The sequence below is a fragment of the Semicossyphus pulcher genome, unplaced genomic scaffold, assembly GCF_022749685.1.
Source record: "Semicossyphus pulcher isolate SPU_LCO1_2020_fin unplaced genomic scaffold, fSemPul1.0.p SCAF_25, whole genome shotgun sequence".
In the NCBI taxonomy this organism is placed as follows: domain Eukaryota; kingdom Metazoa; phylum Chordata; class Actinopteri; order Labriformes; family Labridae; genus Semicossyphus; species Semicossyphus pulcher.
The window spans coordinates 7469466-7490386 of NW_027211699.1; the positions used below are offsets into that span (position 1 = coordinate 7469466).

At 40.7% G+C, this 20921-nt stretch overlaps 1 protein-coding gene across 1 annotated transcript; it reads right to left on the reverse strand.

The window, feature by feature from the left end:
* Window positions 1-3127: 3127 nt before the first annotated feature.
* Window positions 3128-3484, reverse strand: pde6hb (phosphodiesterase 6H, cGMP-specific, cone, gamma, paralog b). The gene is made up of 2 exons (XM_069676289.1): window positions 3342-3484; window positions 3128-3245 (listed from the first exon to the last, which is right to left on the reverse strand). The coding sequence occupies exons 1-2, from the start codon at window positions 3482-3484 to the stop codon at window positions 3128-3130; spliced, it is 261 nt and encodes an 86-aa protein (XP_069532390.1).
* Between the last annotated feature and the right edge of the window lie 17437 nt (window positions 3485-20921).

Sequence of the window (20921 nt, forward strand, 5' to 3'; positions counted from 1 at the left end):
AGTCCAACTGACTCACCCTCAGTCTCATCAGGATTCAGACAGGTACCTGATGTCACCTTAGTTACAGGTAAATCACAGCAACGACACTTGGAAGCAGTGAGTTGGCCTGGGGGGGAGTTGCCTCGAGAATAGTGGATGCTTTCGACTGTTGTGTTGAACAAGCCCACACGTAACACCGCGAGTCAAGCCTGTACAGGTTCAGCGTTTATAGGGTGTGTTCACCTGAATCTTAAGTCACTCTTTAACTCTAAATTCACTCTGGGGGGTGAAACACAGACGGGTATCTTTGTAATCATAAAGCTTCTCTGTTGCAGGAGCAGAATGCATGCACACATATGTTCATATGTTACAACAATAATGTCAACTGATTATTTCAAAGTCACACTGATGAGTCACTTAATATCAGAGGAATTCAGGTATGACGTCAGTTATTTGAAGAATGATTGAGCAATCACAGAGGCCTGTGACTGACATGAGAATGGGCTGAAAAGAAAGGAAACATGTGTGCAAAGATTCTCACGCAGATCATTATGTGTAAAAAACTATAGACGAAGCTGTGTGGAAGATTCTCAGAGATCAGTGAGATCTGCAGTTTAAGATCATAAAACCTCCTGTCGAGTCTTTTTTGCAATTGGCAAAGTTTGCGGCTGAAACTGCAGTTCATCGAGTGGCCACTAGGGACTTTAAACGTTTTAAAGGAAGCTTTCTCTCAAACTAGACAATTCAAGTTACGCCCTCCTGCTACAAGATGAGCCCCGTTACAAGAAACGGCCCCTTCTTTGAAGTTGAACAAAACACACGCGAGATGTCAAAGCGGGAGGGCGAAGCAGCAGGCGGAGCAGCAGGCTGGCAGCGCGGAGGGACGATTGAGAGAACGCCGAGTTTGTTTTAAGTTCGGCCGTTTCTGACTATTAATTAATAAAAAACACACGTTTTGTTGCATCTACTGTGGAGACTGATGATGAAGGCGGAGGGAGGTGGCAAAGCAGGTGATGAGGATGGAAGGGACCAGCCAGTGGAGTTTAAAGTTATTTTCAGACTGAAGGAGGGTCGGGCAGGTTTCAGCTCCTTTAACCCGGTTCGGTTGGCTCGGGCACTGAGGGAAGAGCTGGGTGAAATCATTAATGCGAGGACCCTGGCGGGTGGGAAACTGCTTGCCTGACAACCGTATGCTAATAAAAATAAGTACCTGATGAATAATTACCACCACTGCACATGGAGTAATAAATCTATAAAATATATCAATTTAATGTTGTGATTCAACTCAGACTAAACAATCATTTGCAAGAATGTTTTTTTAAATCACAGGTTGTTTTAATCCATCAATAACTAATTAAAATCTTCATCTTTATGTAAATTCTGCAGACGGACTCGATGAGGGCTTCAGCTAATGAATGGGTCTGAACAATTAATTGAAATTTTATCGTAATCGCAATATGGCCCTCTGCGTTTTTCAGATCACAGGAGGCGCAATATTTGTTAAAGGTAAAATGTGTGTCAAAATACAATTTTAATTGTAATTTTGTGCTGCAGAGACATTCTGGCCTACACAAACACAAACAATTGTGAAAGACGCTTATCCACCTCCGTGCAGAAAGATTGATACTAGAAGTTCTTTATTCTTGCCGGTGGAGGGAAGTTAGTGCCTTAATTTACCCAAGAGGTGTCCTAAATTACAAATCTGAAAGACTTTTATAGTATGAGTAAAGGGAATAATAAAAAGGTACTAAAACGTATTTGTTAAATTTGGTCCAGAAACATCTCAGTTTGCTAAAAAATTTGAGGAGCGTGGTGAGACTTGTAGGACACGTTTGGGAGGCGTGCAAGATGAGAAACTTCTTGCAACAAATAAAGTTATTTATCAACACACAAATGTAATTCAATAATGTGCTCACACATCCCAATCACTGATCAAACCATTAATACATTTCACTGAATTCCAATCCAGTTGTTGAACTAAATAAAGAGCCGCTCCTCTAATTGCCAAGTGTGGCTGTCGACTCTGTGGATATTTATCAGTAGAAAGGGATTATATCATTCAACGTAATGTCTAGAATATAATTTATTCTCAAACTGAACACTCGAGTCCCAGGAGCTTCTTTAAGGAGCAACTAAAAGGTTCCTCCAGCCCTGAGATGGGACTTCATTTAGACCCTGTAAACACACTGAGTACCTCCAAAAAGTCTCTAGTCCCTGAGTAAAGTCCCCTGGATGTGTCATCCAAAGGTTCTTAATAGCTCCATTAAGCCGTGGCTTTGCTTGCGTGTTTTCACCTGTGGTTTCTTTCCAGCGTTTTTTGGCTCCAGGAAAATAAAGAGACGGACACCATAAGTACTAAAAAGAAACACATTTTAATGCAGCTATCGGGACATAACCAGCTCACAGTACATGTTCTGTGGTATTATCGCGCTCGCGTCACAAAGCTTACATGTAATCGTGTTCTCTACTGAGGGTTCAGATAGCAGCAAGGAGAGAGAGACAGAGATGGGACAGAAGGGAGTTCATCCTCCACGATCAAGTGAAAGTGCATTGTAGTTTTCACCAATACAGCGTGTTGCACGCTCTCCTTGCATCCCCTGGTGTTTACAGTGATCTTGTGTAGAAAATACAATGCAAAATAAAAGAGGGAGGAAGTACAAAAGGTAGGACGGAAGACAAGGTTTAAAGGTTCAACACTCAGGACAACATATTTACATTTTATAGACTGTTGGAGCAAATCCAAGCTAGTGTTAACCAGTGTTCGCTGTGCATCCACTGCCGAGGGTGAGGAGTGGCAAAGGGGAGAGAGGGGAGTCGAAATGGGGCGGGAGGAGAAGTGAGGAGAAGACTCGTATAGATGGAGGAAAGGAAGAGGGATAAGGTTACGTGGAGGGATTTCTCTCGTCTTCGCATTTCAAGTATATATACTTTAAACAGTATCATATCATAATAACATAAAAATAATAACATAATTACGCCCTCCATCCACTTAGTGGTGTCGAGCATGAGGTAGATAGACGAGAGGGCATTAGGGGGCTTCCCGGCAGCCTTATCGCGGCGTGCCGAGGCGAGGCGGGGACAAGGCAGGGTGGAGGGGATTAGACGGAGGAGAGGTTCAGACAGGCAAGGAAGGCAGGAGGCAGCAGGTTTAAATGATGCCGTATTTGGCCAAGTCGCTGAGCTCCATGTCACCGAAGGCTTCCCATGGGCACACCACTGTGATGTCTGTGCCAAGACCCTCCATGCCGGGGATGTCGTCGCCAAAGCTGGAGGAGAGAAGAGAGAGAGGTGAGTGACTCGAGCCCTTTGATCTGATCGTTTGAATTTAATAAATTGTATAAATAGAAGTTTGTTTTGTTTACCCCTTCTGGCCTGGCTTGGGGGCCTTGCTCTTGAATGTACGAGTCTGCCTCTGCTTGAACTTGGGTGGTCCCTTCTTGGGTGTGGTGGGCCCGGTGGCTCCACCAGGGGCAAGGGCGCTTCCTGCAGGGGGGCTGGCGTTCATTTCTGCTGAGGGTCTCTGAAAGAAAACACAGAGGTCGCCCTGTTAGAGATCATAATGTTCCTCTCTCTGTCTGTCGCTGCTGCCCTTTGTTAATCCTGTTTCCCTCCAGCTCTCAATGCCAATCAGAGGAGATTATGCAGATTAGGTTAAATAGCCAGATTAGCTCTAATCCCACTCTGATCCACAGCAGACTAATTGCCCTTCTTGAACAAGAGGGATGCCACGTGCAGAGGGGACACAAACGTCACTCTGAAACACTGAATGCTGAAATATTAGCTGAAGAAGTCACACAATCAGTGACACATTAGACATTGTATTTCTATTAGTTGTAGGCTGCATCAACAACCTTTTCTGTATCCAAACCTGCAAATCTCTTGAACAAAGTACCCCGTCTGATCCGAAACACTATCCCGCTTAAGCCCTGCTCCTGACCCCCCCCCTCCTCTGACTGCTGACACTGGTAATCCTGTTAAGGACAATTTGACAGAGGGTGGACAACACCCTGGTTTGGAACGTTACGCAACTCAAACTTGTGTGCCACCTTAATCAGCGACAGCAGATCTACATTAGTGTCACAGCGTCGATCGTCCCGCTCTCATATGAGGAGATCTGGACTGTTGAGACGCTGCCCAACGTCTGTTGCCATCTGTTGCTGCGATTGTGGCCGCTAAAGGCAATCCTCTTTACAGACGTCTGCTCTCTCCTGCAAGTTTCCATCCAAGCCTTTAAACACACTCTCTTCAAACTACTGCATTTCTGATCTTGACTAAATCTGTCCCTTTCTAACACAGGAGAAGCCCCAAAGGTCATTTTGTTTTAACTTGTGATCATAAAAGCTTCTACTTGTATCAGCAATGCACAAATTCATATCGCATTAAAGACATCCTGATTATTAGACTCAAAGTAACTTAAACAAGTTAAAAAGTAGCTCAAACTAAAAATACAGTACGATGGAAATATGAATAAAGTTGTAGAAGCAGCAAGTGTTACAATTGAAATACATTAAAAGTTTGCTGTAGCTGTAGAGTTCTCTCACCTGTTGTCACAGATATCCCGAGAGGCCACAGCCGATCTCTTCTCAGAGCTGCTTCTTTCTTCTTCTTAAGTTTGTGAAATGTGTCGCGGTCGTCGTGCTTTTATATCCTTATCTCTAATCCTCATGTCCTCCTCTTTCCAGTCACATGGTCACCGGAAAAGGTCAGCCAAACTTCTCCAAGAAAACCCAGCATCTTCTCCCCCTCCCCTCCCCTGACTCTGGTGTCCTTGTTCCCATCATCCCCCCCCCCCACCGCCCCTCCCTGCTGCTGCCCTCTATACCTGCCATGTTAAGGAGGCGGTGCCACCCGCTGGGTAAATGGTGTCAAAGATCAATCTAGAAGGATTTGATCGGGCTTATCCCTCTAAACCCAGCACGCCTGCTTCTAGCTTCTAGCTTTGCCGTGAGGAGACGACCAGCTGCTCGTTGCAGGTCCATGTGAGACGCTGTTTTCACAAGCAGGACGTCTTTCACTGTTGATTCTGTTTGGTCACCAGCAAAGAAATAAACTGTCTTGTAGCTATAAATTTGATAAGAACAAAAAAGGACCTCAATACAAGTAGCATCTTCTTTCTCCTATAGAAGTTGTGTACTTAATGAGAAACTACGATATGGTACGATACAAGAAGCTGCGTCATTGGATTGTGACTTGAAGGAGTTTTAAGTACTTAGTACTTAGAAATAACGATACAATACATTGTGATGCAATACAATACTTAATTTTCCAATAGAAAAACGTGTCTTGGACTCAAATGCTGCACACGTTTAGCTGTCTCCACAGAAGTACTGATAAATACAAAAAGAACCTTAATACAAGTAGCTTATAAATAAAGGGATGCACGTTTGGTTTGTTACTGCAAAGACATTTTAAGTATTTAATACGAAGAAATTCTGATACAACATGATACAAGACGACATGATACTTTACGATATAAGACGACACGATACTTTATGATACAAGACGACATGATACAATACAAGACGACGCGATACGATACGATACATGACGACACGATACAATAGAAGACGACACGGTTCGATAAAAGACACGATGCGATACAAGACACGATGTGCTACAATACGACACGATATAAGACGATACAATACAAGAAGACACGATACAATACAATACACTTAATTGTCCCGTAGAAAAAATTGTGTACGACCTCAATACAAGCAGCTTCTTCTTTCTTATAGAAGACTTATACTTATAGAAGTTGTGTGTTGGATTGTAACTTACTTATAAAAGACATTTTAAGTACTTGATACGTAGAAATTATAATATGGTACGAAACGGCACGATACGATGCAATGTACTTCATCGTCTCATAGAAAATGTTGTCTTGGACTCCAATGCTGCATACATTTAGCTCTCTCTACTCTCTACAGTCGTACTTACAAATGAAAACAGAGAAGCAGGGAAGCACAGTCACAACCACATATAACACATATTGCACATTACCCTGATTTATGCCTTACGATTTTGATTTTATGATTAAAGTTGAACTGCAGAGACTTTATAGCTTGAGATATGAAGGCAATGTCAAAAACACATGTTTGCATTCACCTTCTGCTCTAACTACATCTTCTAGGTACTTCCTCTAAATGAAGGGTTAATTCAGTGTTTATGTTTGTCTCAGGTTCTCAGCATGGGTTTGGCAACCTGCTGTTAAAGAGCTGCGGCCAATGTGGGAGGGCCAGAGGGAGGGTAATTAAATGGATTAATACGTATACGTCGAAGAGCGAATTCAAATAAACTCGACGTGGTGTTTGGTCCTTACATAATGTCCATGGACTTGACTGAAATTCCTCACAGACAAGTAGGTTTTATGATAATTTAAGTAACAAAACAGGTCATTTGTTAAGGATGTTTCACCTACACACGACCTGTTATCATTCTTTAAAATCATCATTCAGATAATGTCCCATGTTTGGAAAATGTTACAATTCTTCATCTACACTGAAATCCTGACAAATAGCTGTGCCTTAATGGTTTGGCGTGCGTGCGTGCGTGCGTGTGTGCGTGTGTGCGTGTGTGTGTGTGTGCGTGTGCGCGCGTGTGTGTGTGTGTGTGTGCATGTGGAAAATGTTGATCAAAAGGAAGGATCCCGGATTAGCCTCTTTGGGAGCGGGGCAGTTGCTGAGAAAAAGCTGTGACACAACCACAGGGAGCAGAAAGGAAGTTGTCTAAGCAAACATTTTGTCTAAATTCATCATTGTTTTTTTTATTTACAGGCTTTAATACTAACTCACACAGACACACAGCAACACGCCTACAATGGCAATGGTAACATTTTTTAGCTTATTAGCATGTTAACTTTAGCTAATTAGCAACAACTTTAATGACCATGGGATGTAAAGATATGAATAGTAAGAGGACCACCAAGGCGTTTACAGTACTTCCTGATGCAAACATAAATGTGGACCAAATTTCACGTATGACAATATCAAAGGCTCAAAAGCCAAGTACAGTAAGTGCAGATCACGATACCTGCTCATGAGTGCTAACACATTCTCATTCTTGGACAGCCTGTTAGTACAATGAACCAAACAGCACACCACATTATTCGTCTGATATTTGCATTAAAAAATCCCAGAAAGGCACCAACAACACAAACAGGCCCAAGAGATTAAGCTACGCTACTTGACTAGCCGTGTCGATGCCTAGCATGCCTAGCAACATGTTTAATTCTGCTGTAAAGTAAAGGGCATTTTAATAAGGGGCCGAAAGGGGACTGACTCGCTTTTGGAGTCAGCCTCAAGTGGCCACTTAAGGAACTGCAGTTTTTGGCACTTCAACACTGATGTCCTTTTTCAGCCCTGAAGTTGCAGCTTGCGCCCAGTTTAATATACTTGTATTTCTATCAAATATGCGGTATTTAAATTCTTTATAGGAATGCTTATTTTGCTTTTTCAATTTGCATCCCATTTAGGATCACACCAGATAACCAGAAAAGTCAACTTTGCTGCTCTGTAATCCTTCTGTTTGTTTGACACGCGATATTCTCTGTAACGTAACTAATTAATTAAAGTGAAAATGGAAGCAAAGGCCATGAAGATTAAAGTCATCAGGGTATTTAAAATAATGATGAAATTAATTTAGTTTACAAAGTTTTTGTTATTTAATTTGTTAGTTTAGAATTGGGGTCGATCATGTGCTGCTTATTGATCAGCTGCTCTAAAAGACAGGCAGTCATTTAGAGCATAATATGCGTCTGGCCCTAAAGGAGGCCAGGACAGTTACTAAGCCTCTTTAACAGAAGGTGGGCTGGAGATCGGAACGTGCTGGCCTCTTTACCGGTGCAGAGGGCAGATATAAGTTATGATGGTCCAAAGGGTGGGGGGAGCGAGTCCCATTTTCAACCAGGTCATTACATCACAAATCTCTAATACTGAAAAGTTTCAGTAAACATTTAGGGAAACACAATCCATTGCGGCAGATGGCTGAGTCAGATTCTGCTTGAGGTTCCTGCCTGTTAAAATGTATGCTTTTTTGTTGCCGGAAGTGTTTCCTCATTGGTGGATAATGTTCAGTCTCTTATAAGAATATAAGCGTATATAGAGTACGCTATAGATTTGCTGTATACGTTATGGGCCGTGTAGTGCTTTGTAGTGCTGTGTGTACATAATGATGAACGCCTTCCATACTTCCTGCTCTTGTAAGGTCAACATAAATAAGGATAAACAGTCCTGATATACACGTAACAACAATGAACTTGACTGAACTGTTCCAACCTGAGCAGTGTTGACTGACTGACTGAGTGCTGCCTCTGGATTGTAGGTCAATATGTCAAGCTTGGAGCCCACCCTTTCTCCCGTCCCTGAACACCACGCTAATACTTAGGCTACTAATTAGATTAAGGAAAGGACACTTGTATGGAAAAATAGCACAGCAACAGCGACGTGACACTAATTTCTTGTATGTGCGTAAGAAGTTTAAATCACGTAGAGCATTTTAAAGCTTGTCAAAGAGATGTAAATATTTATTTTCATTTATTTATTTAGATCCCCATTAGCCATTAGCAACTACTCTTACAGGGGTCCACACATGTAAACATGACGTTCAAACAAAAAGGCCATCAATCTGATTTCAATCAACATTAAAGTATTAATAACAAAAAAAAAGTGGCCATGTTGCATCTATACAGTCAATAAAACATTTGCTAAAGCTTAAAATACACAAGTACAACCTGAAACAGTGCGTTCAGTGAGCAGAGAATAACATAAATAAAAGAATGACCAAGAAAGTTCTTCAATTATGATCATATAGGCTCAAAATATGAAGCACAACGTGTTATTTGGAGAGGGACTGGTTACCTCAGCTAAGTATGACTTCAACTGACAGATCTGCTCTTTCATAAAGCTTGCATACAGTCCTGTGTGTGTGTTCAGGGGAAACCATAGTCTTTTTATGTCGCTAGCTGGAGGAGCGACATATACAGTGCAGGCATACAGTCCATATGATCTGTGGCATGTGTTGAGGTTTGCTTCCCGTCTCGCAAAAAGCTCAAAAAGACCATGAAGGACTATTCATGGACATATGAGCACAACCTGACAGGGTCTAGACACGACTGAACCACAGACTCTTGTGTCACTTTGGTCTCAGACAAATCTATATGTTTTAGTCTGAAGCCATCCCCCCGAAATAGGAAAAACGTGACCATGATGACAAACAGGGGTATTTAGAGGAGGCACCAAATACATTTACATTCACACTGCAGCTGACTGTGGCTGAATAATGGTCCATCTACAGTGCGGTCTGAATAAATCAGGAAATGGTCTCAAAAAAGACTGAATTAAAGGTGGAGAGAAAATTGATTTCTCTGCAAATACTCAGCTGAAGACGTACTGTAGCTTTTAGACACAGAAAGGGTGTATTAGCCTAATTCACATGGTGGCCATTTTCCTTTGACATTGCAGCTTAAACGCTGTTATGATGAAAAACTTTCAATTTTACCTTCTCAATGGATCAGCAACTGAAAAGACAATTCACAGTGAAAATCAAGAGGGACATTGGGCCATTCATTAGCTAGTGCTGGACAACAGCTAGCACTAGCTTTTAACCATTTCCTAGCTAACATTACCGTTAGCTAGTTTACATAACCTTTAAATACTTAACATTACCATTAGTCAACTATAGCCATTACTATTTATGCCTTTCAAATTGTAGAACATTATCAATTGGTAACATTAGCTAGGTAGTGGATGAATGCTAACGGTCGCTATTAGCTAACAGTAGCTAATATATAAAGCTAAGAATGTATGCCTTTCCTTTCAAATCGTGTAACATAAAAATTGGTGACATTAGCTAGGAAGTGGTTGAATGCTAACGTTAGCTAATAAGTAATCAAATATGTTGTTTATAACTTAAAACATGGCCTGATGTCCCTCTAGATTTTTACTATCAGTAGTCTTTCCCGTTGCTGATCAATCAGGAAGGAGTAAAATTATAACAATTTGCCTTTTAATTTATATGATTTGCAACCTAGAATACAGCTACAACATAATAACAGCTTTTAGCTCCCACGCTGAGCATGATGTCAAAGGAAAATGGCCGTCATGTGAATATGGTGAAGAAAATAGGATTGTTATCCAACACACTTGGGGATAAAGTATAACAGTAAAGTGTAAAAGATTCAATAGGTTTTTAATGGGTGTTTTTATTATATTTTTTAAGATGAAAACTTGTCATCATTGGATCTTTTTCTCAACAGCCGCCTCTCAAGCTTTCAGGGTGTTAAAATATCACTTCAAATGTGTGTGCAATCAGGCACCTTGACTAATATTAGTCCTGTCTGAACCACTGACATATCATAACATGTCTGCCCCATATGAATGGGGTCGCAGAGCTCAGACTGTCTCCTGAATGAGGTCAGATGGTGGTGGGAGACCAGTGTCACTGATGACAGTCGAAGCAAACGTCCAGCAGATCACACACGGCTTATTTTAAATACGGGACACTTCCTAATCCAATTTGAGCGCTGCTGACGCTGAACATTGACCTGAGTCAGAGTCTTTTTCATGACATCAAACCACAGCCACGTCAGATGAGCTGCAGTACACCTGCATCTACACCTCCATTCATGATCCAAATGTGTCTCTTTTAAAATTCATTTAAAACTTAGATTCAGTTAAGTGTTTATGTTGTGTTGGTCAGTTTTGCTGATGTAGTGCTAGTGGCAGAAGCTAAACGTCATTTATCTGTTATTGTAGCTATTATTTTGACCACCTTTACAGCACTTTTAGGTAATATTTTAAGAATTAATGTTTCTGTTTAGCTAACATTTTTTACCATTGGTCCTTAAGCTAATTTTAGCAAATGTTTCAATCATTTATCCACCACTTGTAGTTTGCATCATTCATAATAACCATTTATAGCCTGAATTACTTTAAGCTAACATTTGAATATGTTTTGAATAGCTTTTAGCTTACTTTAACCAATTATCACTTTTAGCAAATTTTTAAAATGTTTATCCATTACCTTTTGGAAATATTTTATCTTCATATCAGCTAGTTGACTAGCTTATAATATAACCATATACCATTCCTTTGTAGCAAATATTTATACCCTTTATCGATTAGCCAGCTTTTAGCTGATAATTAAACCATTTATCCATTACTTTGAGCTATCTGAACAGTTCCCCCTAAACTTTAAGCTAATATTTTAAACATGTTAACGGTTTATCTATTAGCTTATTTTAGCGAATATTTTTACCATTTATTCGTTACTTTAAGCTAATATTTGAACCATTTATCCATTTCTTTCAGCTAATATTTTATCCATTAATCCACCACTTTTAGAAAATATTTGAACCATTTATCTATTACTTTTTAAAAACAATGTATTTATATATCAGTTAGCCTACTTTTATCTAATAATATAACCATATACGATTACTTTATAGCAAATATTCATAACCTTGATCCATTAGCCTGCTTTAAGCTAATATTTCAACCATTTACCCATTACTTTTAGCTAACCATTAACCATACAATTAAAGCAAATATTTAAACTATTTCCATCAGTTTTGGCTCATATTTTCAATCAGTTATGTATTATTTTGGCAATATTTCAACCATTTAACCATTACTGTTAGAACATATTGAACCATTTCTCTGTTACTTTTAGCTAACCATTTGAACAGTTAAAATTTAAGCTAATTTAACCTAAACCTTAATTATTTTTACCATTTTAACAATTTTTCATGACTTTTAGCTGATACTTTATCAGTTATACATAAAAAAAAATCAAACATCTAACCATTACTTCTAGACATTATTGAACCATTTATCCATCACTATTTGCTAATGTTGTTTCAACTTCTTTCCAACTTACTTGTGGTCACATTGATGTGCACTACATGAACAGTAACACAGTACACAGACGCTTTTCTCTCGAGTCTGTAATGGCTCTAAAACTTGGCCTGATGTTTGCTAAATCTCCCGCACCGCTCCCTCATAAGGAGCTTGTGTTTACATGAGACACTGCTGTGATTTAAGTGAGTTCAAAATACCGCAGATAGCCTTTTAACTAAATCTCCGAGTCTCCTCTGGCTGCCTCTGATAATCTTTGTTAGGGTTTGATCCCAGATCTCCTAGATTAAAAACTGTTGCTAATTAAGTTTCTTCTACACCACTGTTCCATTTATCTCTGATTTCACGTCTCTTCTTCTTCTTCTTCTGTTCTTTTATATCTTTAATTTGTTATGGGCTTGGAGCCGCGATCTTCTCTTAGTTATATTATATAATTTCGTACTGTGAACTTTGTTGTTTTTCTAATCTGCGTCATCTCTTTAATTTCTCTTGATTAGATGTACTTTGTATCTGCTTTCAGATCTTCTGCAATTGATATATAAATTCAAAAACAGATCGTTCTTGTTTTTGTTGTTGACATTAAGAATTCAAATCTTAATATCCCTGCTTTGTATTTTCCATAAATCATTTAGATCCCGCTCACTATGTACAAGCCTCTCCTCTCTCTCTCCCTTTGATTGAAATGCAGAGCCAGCGCTTACAGAAACTCGCTTCAAATGCAGCTAATGATTTTTCTCACTCATGCAAACACATTTTGCATTTCCATTTCCTATCTGCCACGCTTCATTTAGCTTTGAAGTCAAAATCCCTTCAGTTTTAGCCCAAATCTTTTACTTTCATGGCTGCTTGTGATTTTTGCTTTCAAATATGGATTTGCCTGTAGTAAATATATTCATTTTATTCTGTTTGAATTTTTCATTTACTAGTTATTCATTAAAAAGCACTCGAGTTTCTTTCTGCTCTTTGATAGGCATTTAAATAATGTGGTGATGTTTCTTTCATGTCCCCGTGTTGGAGTGTCGACTTGTGATCAACTTGTTGTTTTATTTCATCATCCTGCCTGCAAAGAGACACAAGTTTATCCTTTTCACCTTCGCTGCCGGGGGGAAAGACTCGTCCTTCGTGTTTCTCTTTCTAGTTTTCTGCTAAACACTGACACATTTTCACTGCAGTAACAAACGGGCGTTTTGTCTCTTCCATTGTTATTGCAAAAATCTATTTCAGTTTTTGGTAACTTTCCAGGGATGCTTGGAGTTTTCCTTTGTGTCGGTGTTATGTAAGACGCTAAGAAGCCGGCTTGCTGAACTAATTGGGAAGAATTCTCTGAAGGGCAGATTGACCTGAATCTCACTTCACAGGCTTACGTGCCGTTTGTCGTCACAGAGCGTCTCTCCAAACGTTTCCAGAAACTGTTCAGGTCTTATGTTCCTCCTTTTCAGAGCTCAGATTCTGTGCAAGGACTGGTTTTTATTTCTTCTTTTATGAGAATAGCTGCAGTCTGTCCAACCTACATGAGCAGCCACCTGTAAGATTTTTAATAATCAAATAAAGAGATTAACATTTATCTCCTGCAGTGTGAGAGAGATGTGAGGGATAATTTATGAAGATGATGAATGGGATTCGCTCGTAAAAGAGATGCTAAATGGTGCAATGGTTAGCGCTGTCGCCACACCGCTAAGAGGTTTGTAGTTTGAATCCTTATTTGGACGTAGTGGGCCTTTCTGTGTGGAGTATGGAGCATGTTCTCCCTGTGCATGTGTGGGTTCCCTCCAGGTACTCCAGCTTCCTCCCACAGTCCAAAGACATGCTCGTTAGATTAACCCATGACTCTAAAATTGCCCGTAGGTGTGAATGTGAGCATGAAAGGTTGTTTGTCTCTACGTGTCAGCCCCGTGATCGATGACCAATGAGCCTGACAGTCTGAAGATCTGTCGTAGCCTGTGTGAGGAGTTAATCTAAACAGGATTAAGCTTGGAGAGATGAGTGGAAAACAATCTTGGCAGAGTTGGAGGAGACGGATACTCTGGATGAGTCAGCTGTGGTTCAAGATCTAATATCGCACTCTAAAGAAACATTTAGCCAGAGGAGTTAGCATCCAATAATATTTCTACTCAGCTGTGAAACAGCAGGAATAACTTTACTGAAACAGTCATTGCAGTAGAAGCTTTTTGGACCAGTACTGGTGAGCATGTTGGTGGTGCAGTGGTTAGTGCTGTCGCCTCAAAGCAACGAGGTTCCTAGTTCGAGTCCCGATTCGTAGCGGGCCTTTCTGTGTGGAGTTTGCATGTTCTCCCTGTGCATGCGTGGGTTCCCTCTGGGTACTCCGGCTTCCTCCCACAGTCCAAAGACATTTTGTTAGGTTCACAGGTGACTCTAAACTTGCCTGTAGGTGTGTGTGAGAGCATGAAAGGTTGTCTGTCTCTATGTGTGAGCCCTGTGATCATTCCAGGGTTTACCCCACCTCTCACCCAGTGGCCCCCTGCGACCCTGAACAGGATAAGCTGTATAGGTAATGGTTGGATGGACTCTATTGGACACCTGTAAGAAAGTAAGGGGCAGGGATGAGTCTCACAAACGGAGCAGGGTGACATTAAAACTAGTTTCACTTTCAATTTATATTTAAAAACAGGTATGTTTATATGTTTGTTTAGAGATAGTCATATGCTCATTTACTATCATTTTCTATCTGCTAAGTTTATGATTGTATATGTACACGTACGTAAATATGCATTTGGGCACATACAAATGTGTGTGTACACATGCATAGCTATGTTTATACATGTCTTTTTTATATGTGCAGCAAACACCTCATCAACATAATCAATCAATAAAAATCACTCTTCCGTCTTGATCCAGCTGTGTGCCCATGCATCATAGGCACAGAGGGTGCTGCACCCCGGCTGGCCCCCTTTTTGTCCCGACACACTCAGCGAGTCCTTATAAAATTGGGATTATGTTGCTTTTCACAGAAGGTCCCCTCTGCCATAAAATCTTGTTATTCCTTCCCTCTCAGACTGAGCAGAGCTGTGAGCTACATGTGCAGCAGGCAGAATGTGGGTGTGCAATTATTAATCTGCCGTATTTCATTTGCAGCAGGAGGGAAAAAAACATCGTGCAAAGAAAGGCAGGGAGGCGGGCAGCGGACGAGTCGGCTCCTGCAGCCGTTGGAGCAGAGTCGGAATATAAAACAGGAGGGTAAACATTGACATTCGTGTTGCGCTGTACATGCTGAATATTTGAATGAATCAGAAACAAAAGCAAAGTGACGATTAGAACAAGTTGATTTCTTTTACATTGATCTGTAATTTTGGCTGCCGGTGCAGTCAGGGCTGTCGTACATTTGGACATAACTATGTAGCATTTCACAGCGTTATTCACATCAAGAGTAAAGGTATTACATCATTCAATGGATTGGCTGGTCTTTCCATCTGGTTGTTCCGGAAACATCTCTTCAATAATTGGATAGACTGCAATGAAATTTTGTCCAGACATACCCGATACAAAGACCATGGATCAGGATAACTACGGTGATCTTTGCTGGTCTTTGACTCAGCAACTGTTGGATAAATAACTACGACATTCGGTGCATTTTCCCCTAAATATAAACAAGTATGTGGTAAATGTTGTGAAAGAGTCACATCCTGGCGAGGACACAAAACTACTTGGTTACGTTGATATACAGCAACAGCAGATTGGCAAGTACGAGTTAATCACAGCACAGGAAGATCGGATTACGCAAAGTTCTATTGGCAACTTTAGTGGGTTATGTTGGGGCCTAAACTTAACCAAACTGACTGTTTCATTCAGCCAATAATGGTTTGTTATATATTGTAACAAATCTTTTTTCTTTTACTATTAGTTCCATCCACTTTGGAGGTAATCAAACAAATCAAACTAGTGTAAAAAGCAATATTTATAAACGTTCTGTTCTTGTAAAAATCAAAGGCGTAAAGATGACGGTCCACAGGACGCAAAAGAATTCAATCCAACAGAAATCACAAACTTTAAATGGTAAAAAAAAAAGAACATTGAAGTTGCTGGTGCACAACAGGCATAAAAAACACTTTCATAAAACTGCAGAACAGTTGGCAGAGCCCTGAGGTTTGAGGAGCTCTGTGTGAGTGAAGAGTCTCAGCGGCTGAAAGAGACGAGCACACAAAGTTCCAGGAAAGACGAACAGAGAGAGGCTTATCCTGCCCTCCTTTTTGTTCGAGATGAAATCATTATCTGAGCAGGGAGGCGTGGAGAGGCGTCTTATACAAGCTTAACATATATCCATATACGTCTCTGAGTGAAGGTTGTGCACTGTGCATTGTGGTCTGATTACAAATGAATATTTCACCTGCTTTCCTATTTATCATCGTTTCATTCATTCCTCCCTGACGGCTCCGCTAACTAAAGCTTAGCACTTATTGTTTTCACATCACTATAAGGAAGTGTAAAACATTATTAAGAGCATGTAAACTTCCCTTAAACACTCCAAACGTTACACACGCCTTCGCTTATAACAAAGAGAGAAAGAAAAAAATAAATGACTTTCCGGGCAAACCTTCTGTGGTTGAGTTGCATTATGGGTAGTTTAGACTCCAGCAGCCTGTTGCAGCAGCTTTGTATAAGTTGAGTCTGGTATAGATGTGTATGAGGGTGCACACAAGAGCTTGTAGTTATCAGGCCGGCGGGGGAATGGTCAGGCCGCTACCGATACAGTTAGAGATTATTATTAGTTTATTAGTCAGGGACAATGCAAAGACATTGTGCAGGTTACAGTAACATGAGACATATGTATCACATATAGGGTTTCTAGCCAAGGCTCATTTGTGACCCCTGTCCCTGGTTAGGCTTTTCTACTAAAAGGTCAGAACAAACCATCATTAAATAGAGCACATACTGAAGTTGCAGTCTCATGCATTATTATAAGTTTTTAAAAGTGACACATACAGAATGAGGACAGGTAAGACGGTGGTTTTCTTGCCTGGTTTGGCTCCTGCTATCCCGGGGCCGGCTCCACGGAACCCTCTCTCTTAGGCCACCAGAGATGGGCACATACCAATGCCCGACCTCCATCTCACTCATCTCCCATCCCCACCGAGTAATATCCTGGCGTTGGTAATGTAACGTTACTCCTGACGCTCTGCTCCTCCTCTTCCTCAAAGTTATCCCACATTTTAAAACGATGCGCCATGACACAATCGGTATTTTACAGAGGACTTTACACCTCCTACGAGTGAAGTGGAAGATTCAAGTCTCTTATGCCTACGTTTGGACTATCTCAGCAGGTGCAACCCCTAAAATGTTAGTAGTGCGTCAAGGCCGTCCTTATCTTCAAACTAGGCTACATTTGAACTTATGCATAGCTGGTGCAACCCAGGGCAGGTTTTGGCATCAGAAGAAGAGAGCATGCAACAAAAAGATGTTGCTTTAGAAGTCCTGCATTAAACCTAAACTCTTCCCCTTTCCCTGAAAAATTGGGCCCCAAAGTAAAAGCCTTTATAGGACCCATTTATAGATTCATGCTGAAGGAAATTTGCATCATACACATGAGGTGTGAGAATCGTAAAAATGGCCACTTCTGAGATAGGAGGGAAAATGTCACAGTGCTGAGAATAAACTGGACCTGGCCAGGACGCATTTGTTTTTCATCCTCCTGAAGACTCTCTCTCACACTCTGGGAAGCCCACGTAGTGATAGAAGTAGAGCCAACTCAGCTCAGAGTGGGTGTGGAGCGGCAGCGGAGGGTTTTCGTGAGACAGAGGGCAGTAAAAGTGAGGTACAGTGTTTAAGCTTGAGGGGTGGGAGGATTTGTCGGGGCTGAGAGAAGGAGCTGCAGCTGTAATCTGGCTTTAAGGCTTCCATTGGTATTAAGGAAGGACACTTATTAGATTGGAGGGGTGAGTGTTTGCTGCTCGGAGGGAGAGACTAATTGGATATCGCCAAATCAGAGAGTCTGACGTTATCATGACACGGCGAAGGAGAGTGAAGGTGGATGATGCTAATGCTGGCTGGAAACCAGAGGAAGCTGCATTGATGGCAATTAACAGAAGCTTGTGATGCAAAGGGACAGAAATACGTGCACGCACACTTACAGGCTACTATATAACAAGCTCACATACACACACGCAAATTACGTCATGCTTTCAAGTAAACACACGCATTGTTCAAGGATTAATGTTAGCATGCGTAACACGTCAGGAGAGTGAATGCTTTTGCTTAAATTAGATTCATCACTGCTTGAATTTCACAAAGATCTCAAGAAGAAGAGGAGCGTAATTGCCTGCGAGTAAGTGCTGCAAAAGCTGTGAGGCAGCCAGGAGGGACAAGAAGGTGTGAGCAGGAGGGCAGAAACAGGTGCAGGAAGGAGGATGTTCTGCAGAAACAGGTGCAGAGAGGAGGATGTTGCATGTGTGATTGCAGAAAAGAGCGATAGAACACTAAAGGAAGAGGGTTGAATGGAGCAGGAATGAGGAAAGCAGAAGGTTATAGAGTGTAGTAAGTGCTCAGAAGCTTTGCACATGAAGCTTGGAGCTGATGAGATTTTACATCCTGCAGTGTGACACGGTCATGTATCACTCCTCTGCAGCTCTTGTGGCTTTCATTTTTGCATTATGTACATGCTTCCTGTGTTTTTCTCTTTGCCTGCAGACATTATAAATACTGCATTCATTTCTGGACTGGAATTAAAGGGAATGATAAAAGGAAAAGCTAATTAATTACTTGTTTTAATTGCCAACACCCACATATTTACCATGAAAAAGAGGAAGACAGCTTTTATGAGTAAGCTTAAATTGTATTCCATCACTAAGCCGTCAATACCATCTTTGTTATGTGTTAAATTAATAACTTAATTAACAGATAGAAACATCTGGAGAGCTTTTAACAGGAATATGTGCTTTCTGTGTTCAACATATTTTTATAAATTGCACATATTCAATTGTGTTCCCTCTTTTTCTCCCGCATACACAAAAAGATGTGCGTGAGGTTTGTTACAGTCGGTACATTTTCATTCTAAAATTACCGAAATCTGCTTGTAAATTTGTGGCCAGACTTTCACAGATGCTTTAAATTTTAACGTTAGATGTGTTTCTATCTTTTAAAGGCCCTCATGCTCTTCTCTCACCTGTGCATTTTTCTGTTTAATCCAAACAACACACACACACACGTTCGGAGGGCTTACAGTGCCTGTTTTTACCACTTAACTTTACACACTAAACAGGATTATTTATATGTTCACGTCTTTGTTTGTAGCTCATAAATTCTCGATGTGTTCGGCTTCATTATTCAGTCCCATGTGTGCGCGCGGCAGGATACGCCCTTGGCTAGCTAAACATCCCATTTCCAGCCCACAGTGTAGTAATGTTCTCATTAATACTTAAAGTCTATAACAATGCCATGTCGGGATTGCCGCTTTCAGGCAGTCATCAAAAAACAGGAAGCAGGGAGGGCAGCATTATGGATCCTGTATGATGTGAGCAGCTGGGAGATAATAAAGTCGCAGCACGTCGAGCGTTTTAAATTAGGAACGAACCCTGTGATCCTGGAGAGAACAAACAATCCTCGGAGAACCACTGTTTGAAGTCACTGTTAACATTTCCTGTTGGAAAGTTGCAGAGCTTAGTTAAACGTGGGTATGGTTTATATTTGCTCCTGATGTTGATCATAGTCTTTTAACACTGAGTACATGCACGCAAAACAATAACAACATTGGATAGAAATGCAAAATACACTTTTTAAGCTGCACATGTATTCAAAATGACTGTACAGAAACACAACGTTACTTCAGAGACATAAAACGATCTCAAAGGGATTCAAAACAACCACAAAAACACACAAAATGACTTCAAATATATTTAAGACACCTACAATAAGACATAAACGACAACAAAGAAATTCATAACAGCTACAAAGAGAGGCAACATGTCCAGAATCAGATGCAAAACAACAACAAAGAGACACAAAATTACTTCAAAGAGATGCAAAACGACCAAAAAGAGACACAATATGACTTCACAGATACGTAAAACAACTACAAAGAGACAAAAATGACTACAAAGAAACACTATATGATTTTAAGGGGATGCAAAAGGATCAAATAGAAACAAAAAATGGCCACAGAGAGACACAACGTGGCCACATACACATTCAAAACAACTAAGAGACACAAATGACTACAACGAGATGAAAAACGACCAAAAAGAAACACGAAATGACAACAAAGAGATGCAAAAAAAACAACAGAGACACAATCCAACAATAAACCACAGCTCAGTAGTTGTTCCTAAAAGCCCCTAAAATCTGATACTAAAAAGTTAAAAGGCCAAAACCTTCAACAGAAATCTGCCTTTGTGTTAAAATAGTGGAAAGATTTCAATCAATGACAAACGATCAATGCATCAAATGGTTTAGTTGTGTTGCATAATCTAATCTCTTTTTCTAATATTTTGCTTCCTTTACACTACAGTGAACTTAGACTTCCCTCCTCTTCACCCAGATGCAGGCTGTAGGCATGTGGAGCCACAGCGGAGGCTTCACTTTAGTCCCTCACCCACTCACACCGCTGCGATGTGCAGGCACACAGCGGCAGAGAGAGAGATGGTGTGAGAAAGACAGGAAATCACAGAAAAAGACGCTGGGAGGTAAAGAGAGAAAGACGGAGCAGAAGAACAGAAAAGAAAGTGAAACAGCGAGGAGAATGAAGAAGAGATGCTGCAGGAGGGTAAATCTTCAGACGATGCTCAGAGAAGAAAAGGGAAGAGATTAGGGAATAGCACGTTCCTTCCCTCCCCAGTTACCACTGTCAGGCCTAATATCTCATTACCCGTCTTAGCCGGCAGCTCTCAGGCAGTCAGGGAGAGGTCAGGAAAGCTCCAGAGAGACAGACTAACAGCGAGCCTCTCATTGAGCTTAATAGCAGAAACGTCCAGAGACACGGAGCGAGGAGCGGTCTCAGAGGAGGATTCAAAAGGAGGTGCTTTCATAACTGTGGGAACTAATGGACATGTAAAACGTACATCAATACACGCATTTATGTTATTTAGAGGATAAAACTCTTCTTATGCTCTTCAGTGTTTCTTATGTTTGGTGTTAAATTGG

Bases quoted from the DNA above. Each gene is read 5' to 3' on its own strand.
- pde6hb (XM_069676289.1), bottom strand. From the start codon at position 3,484: ATGAACGCCAGCCCCCCTGCAGGAAGCGCCCTTGCCCCTGGTGGAGCC. The intron at 3,246-3,341 runs GTAAACAAAACA...TCTCTCCTCCAG, and splicing joins CCCAAGCCAGGCCAGAAGGG to CTTTGGCGACGACATCCCCG.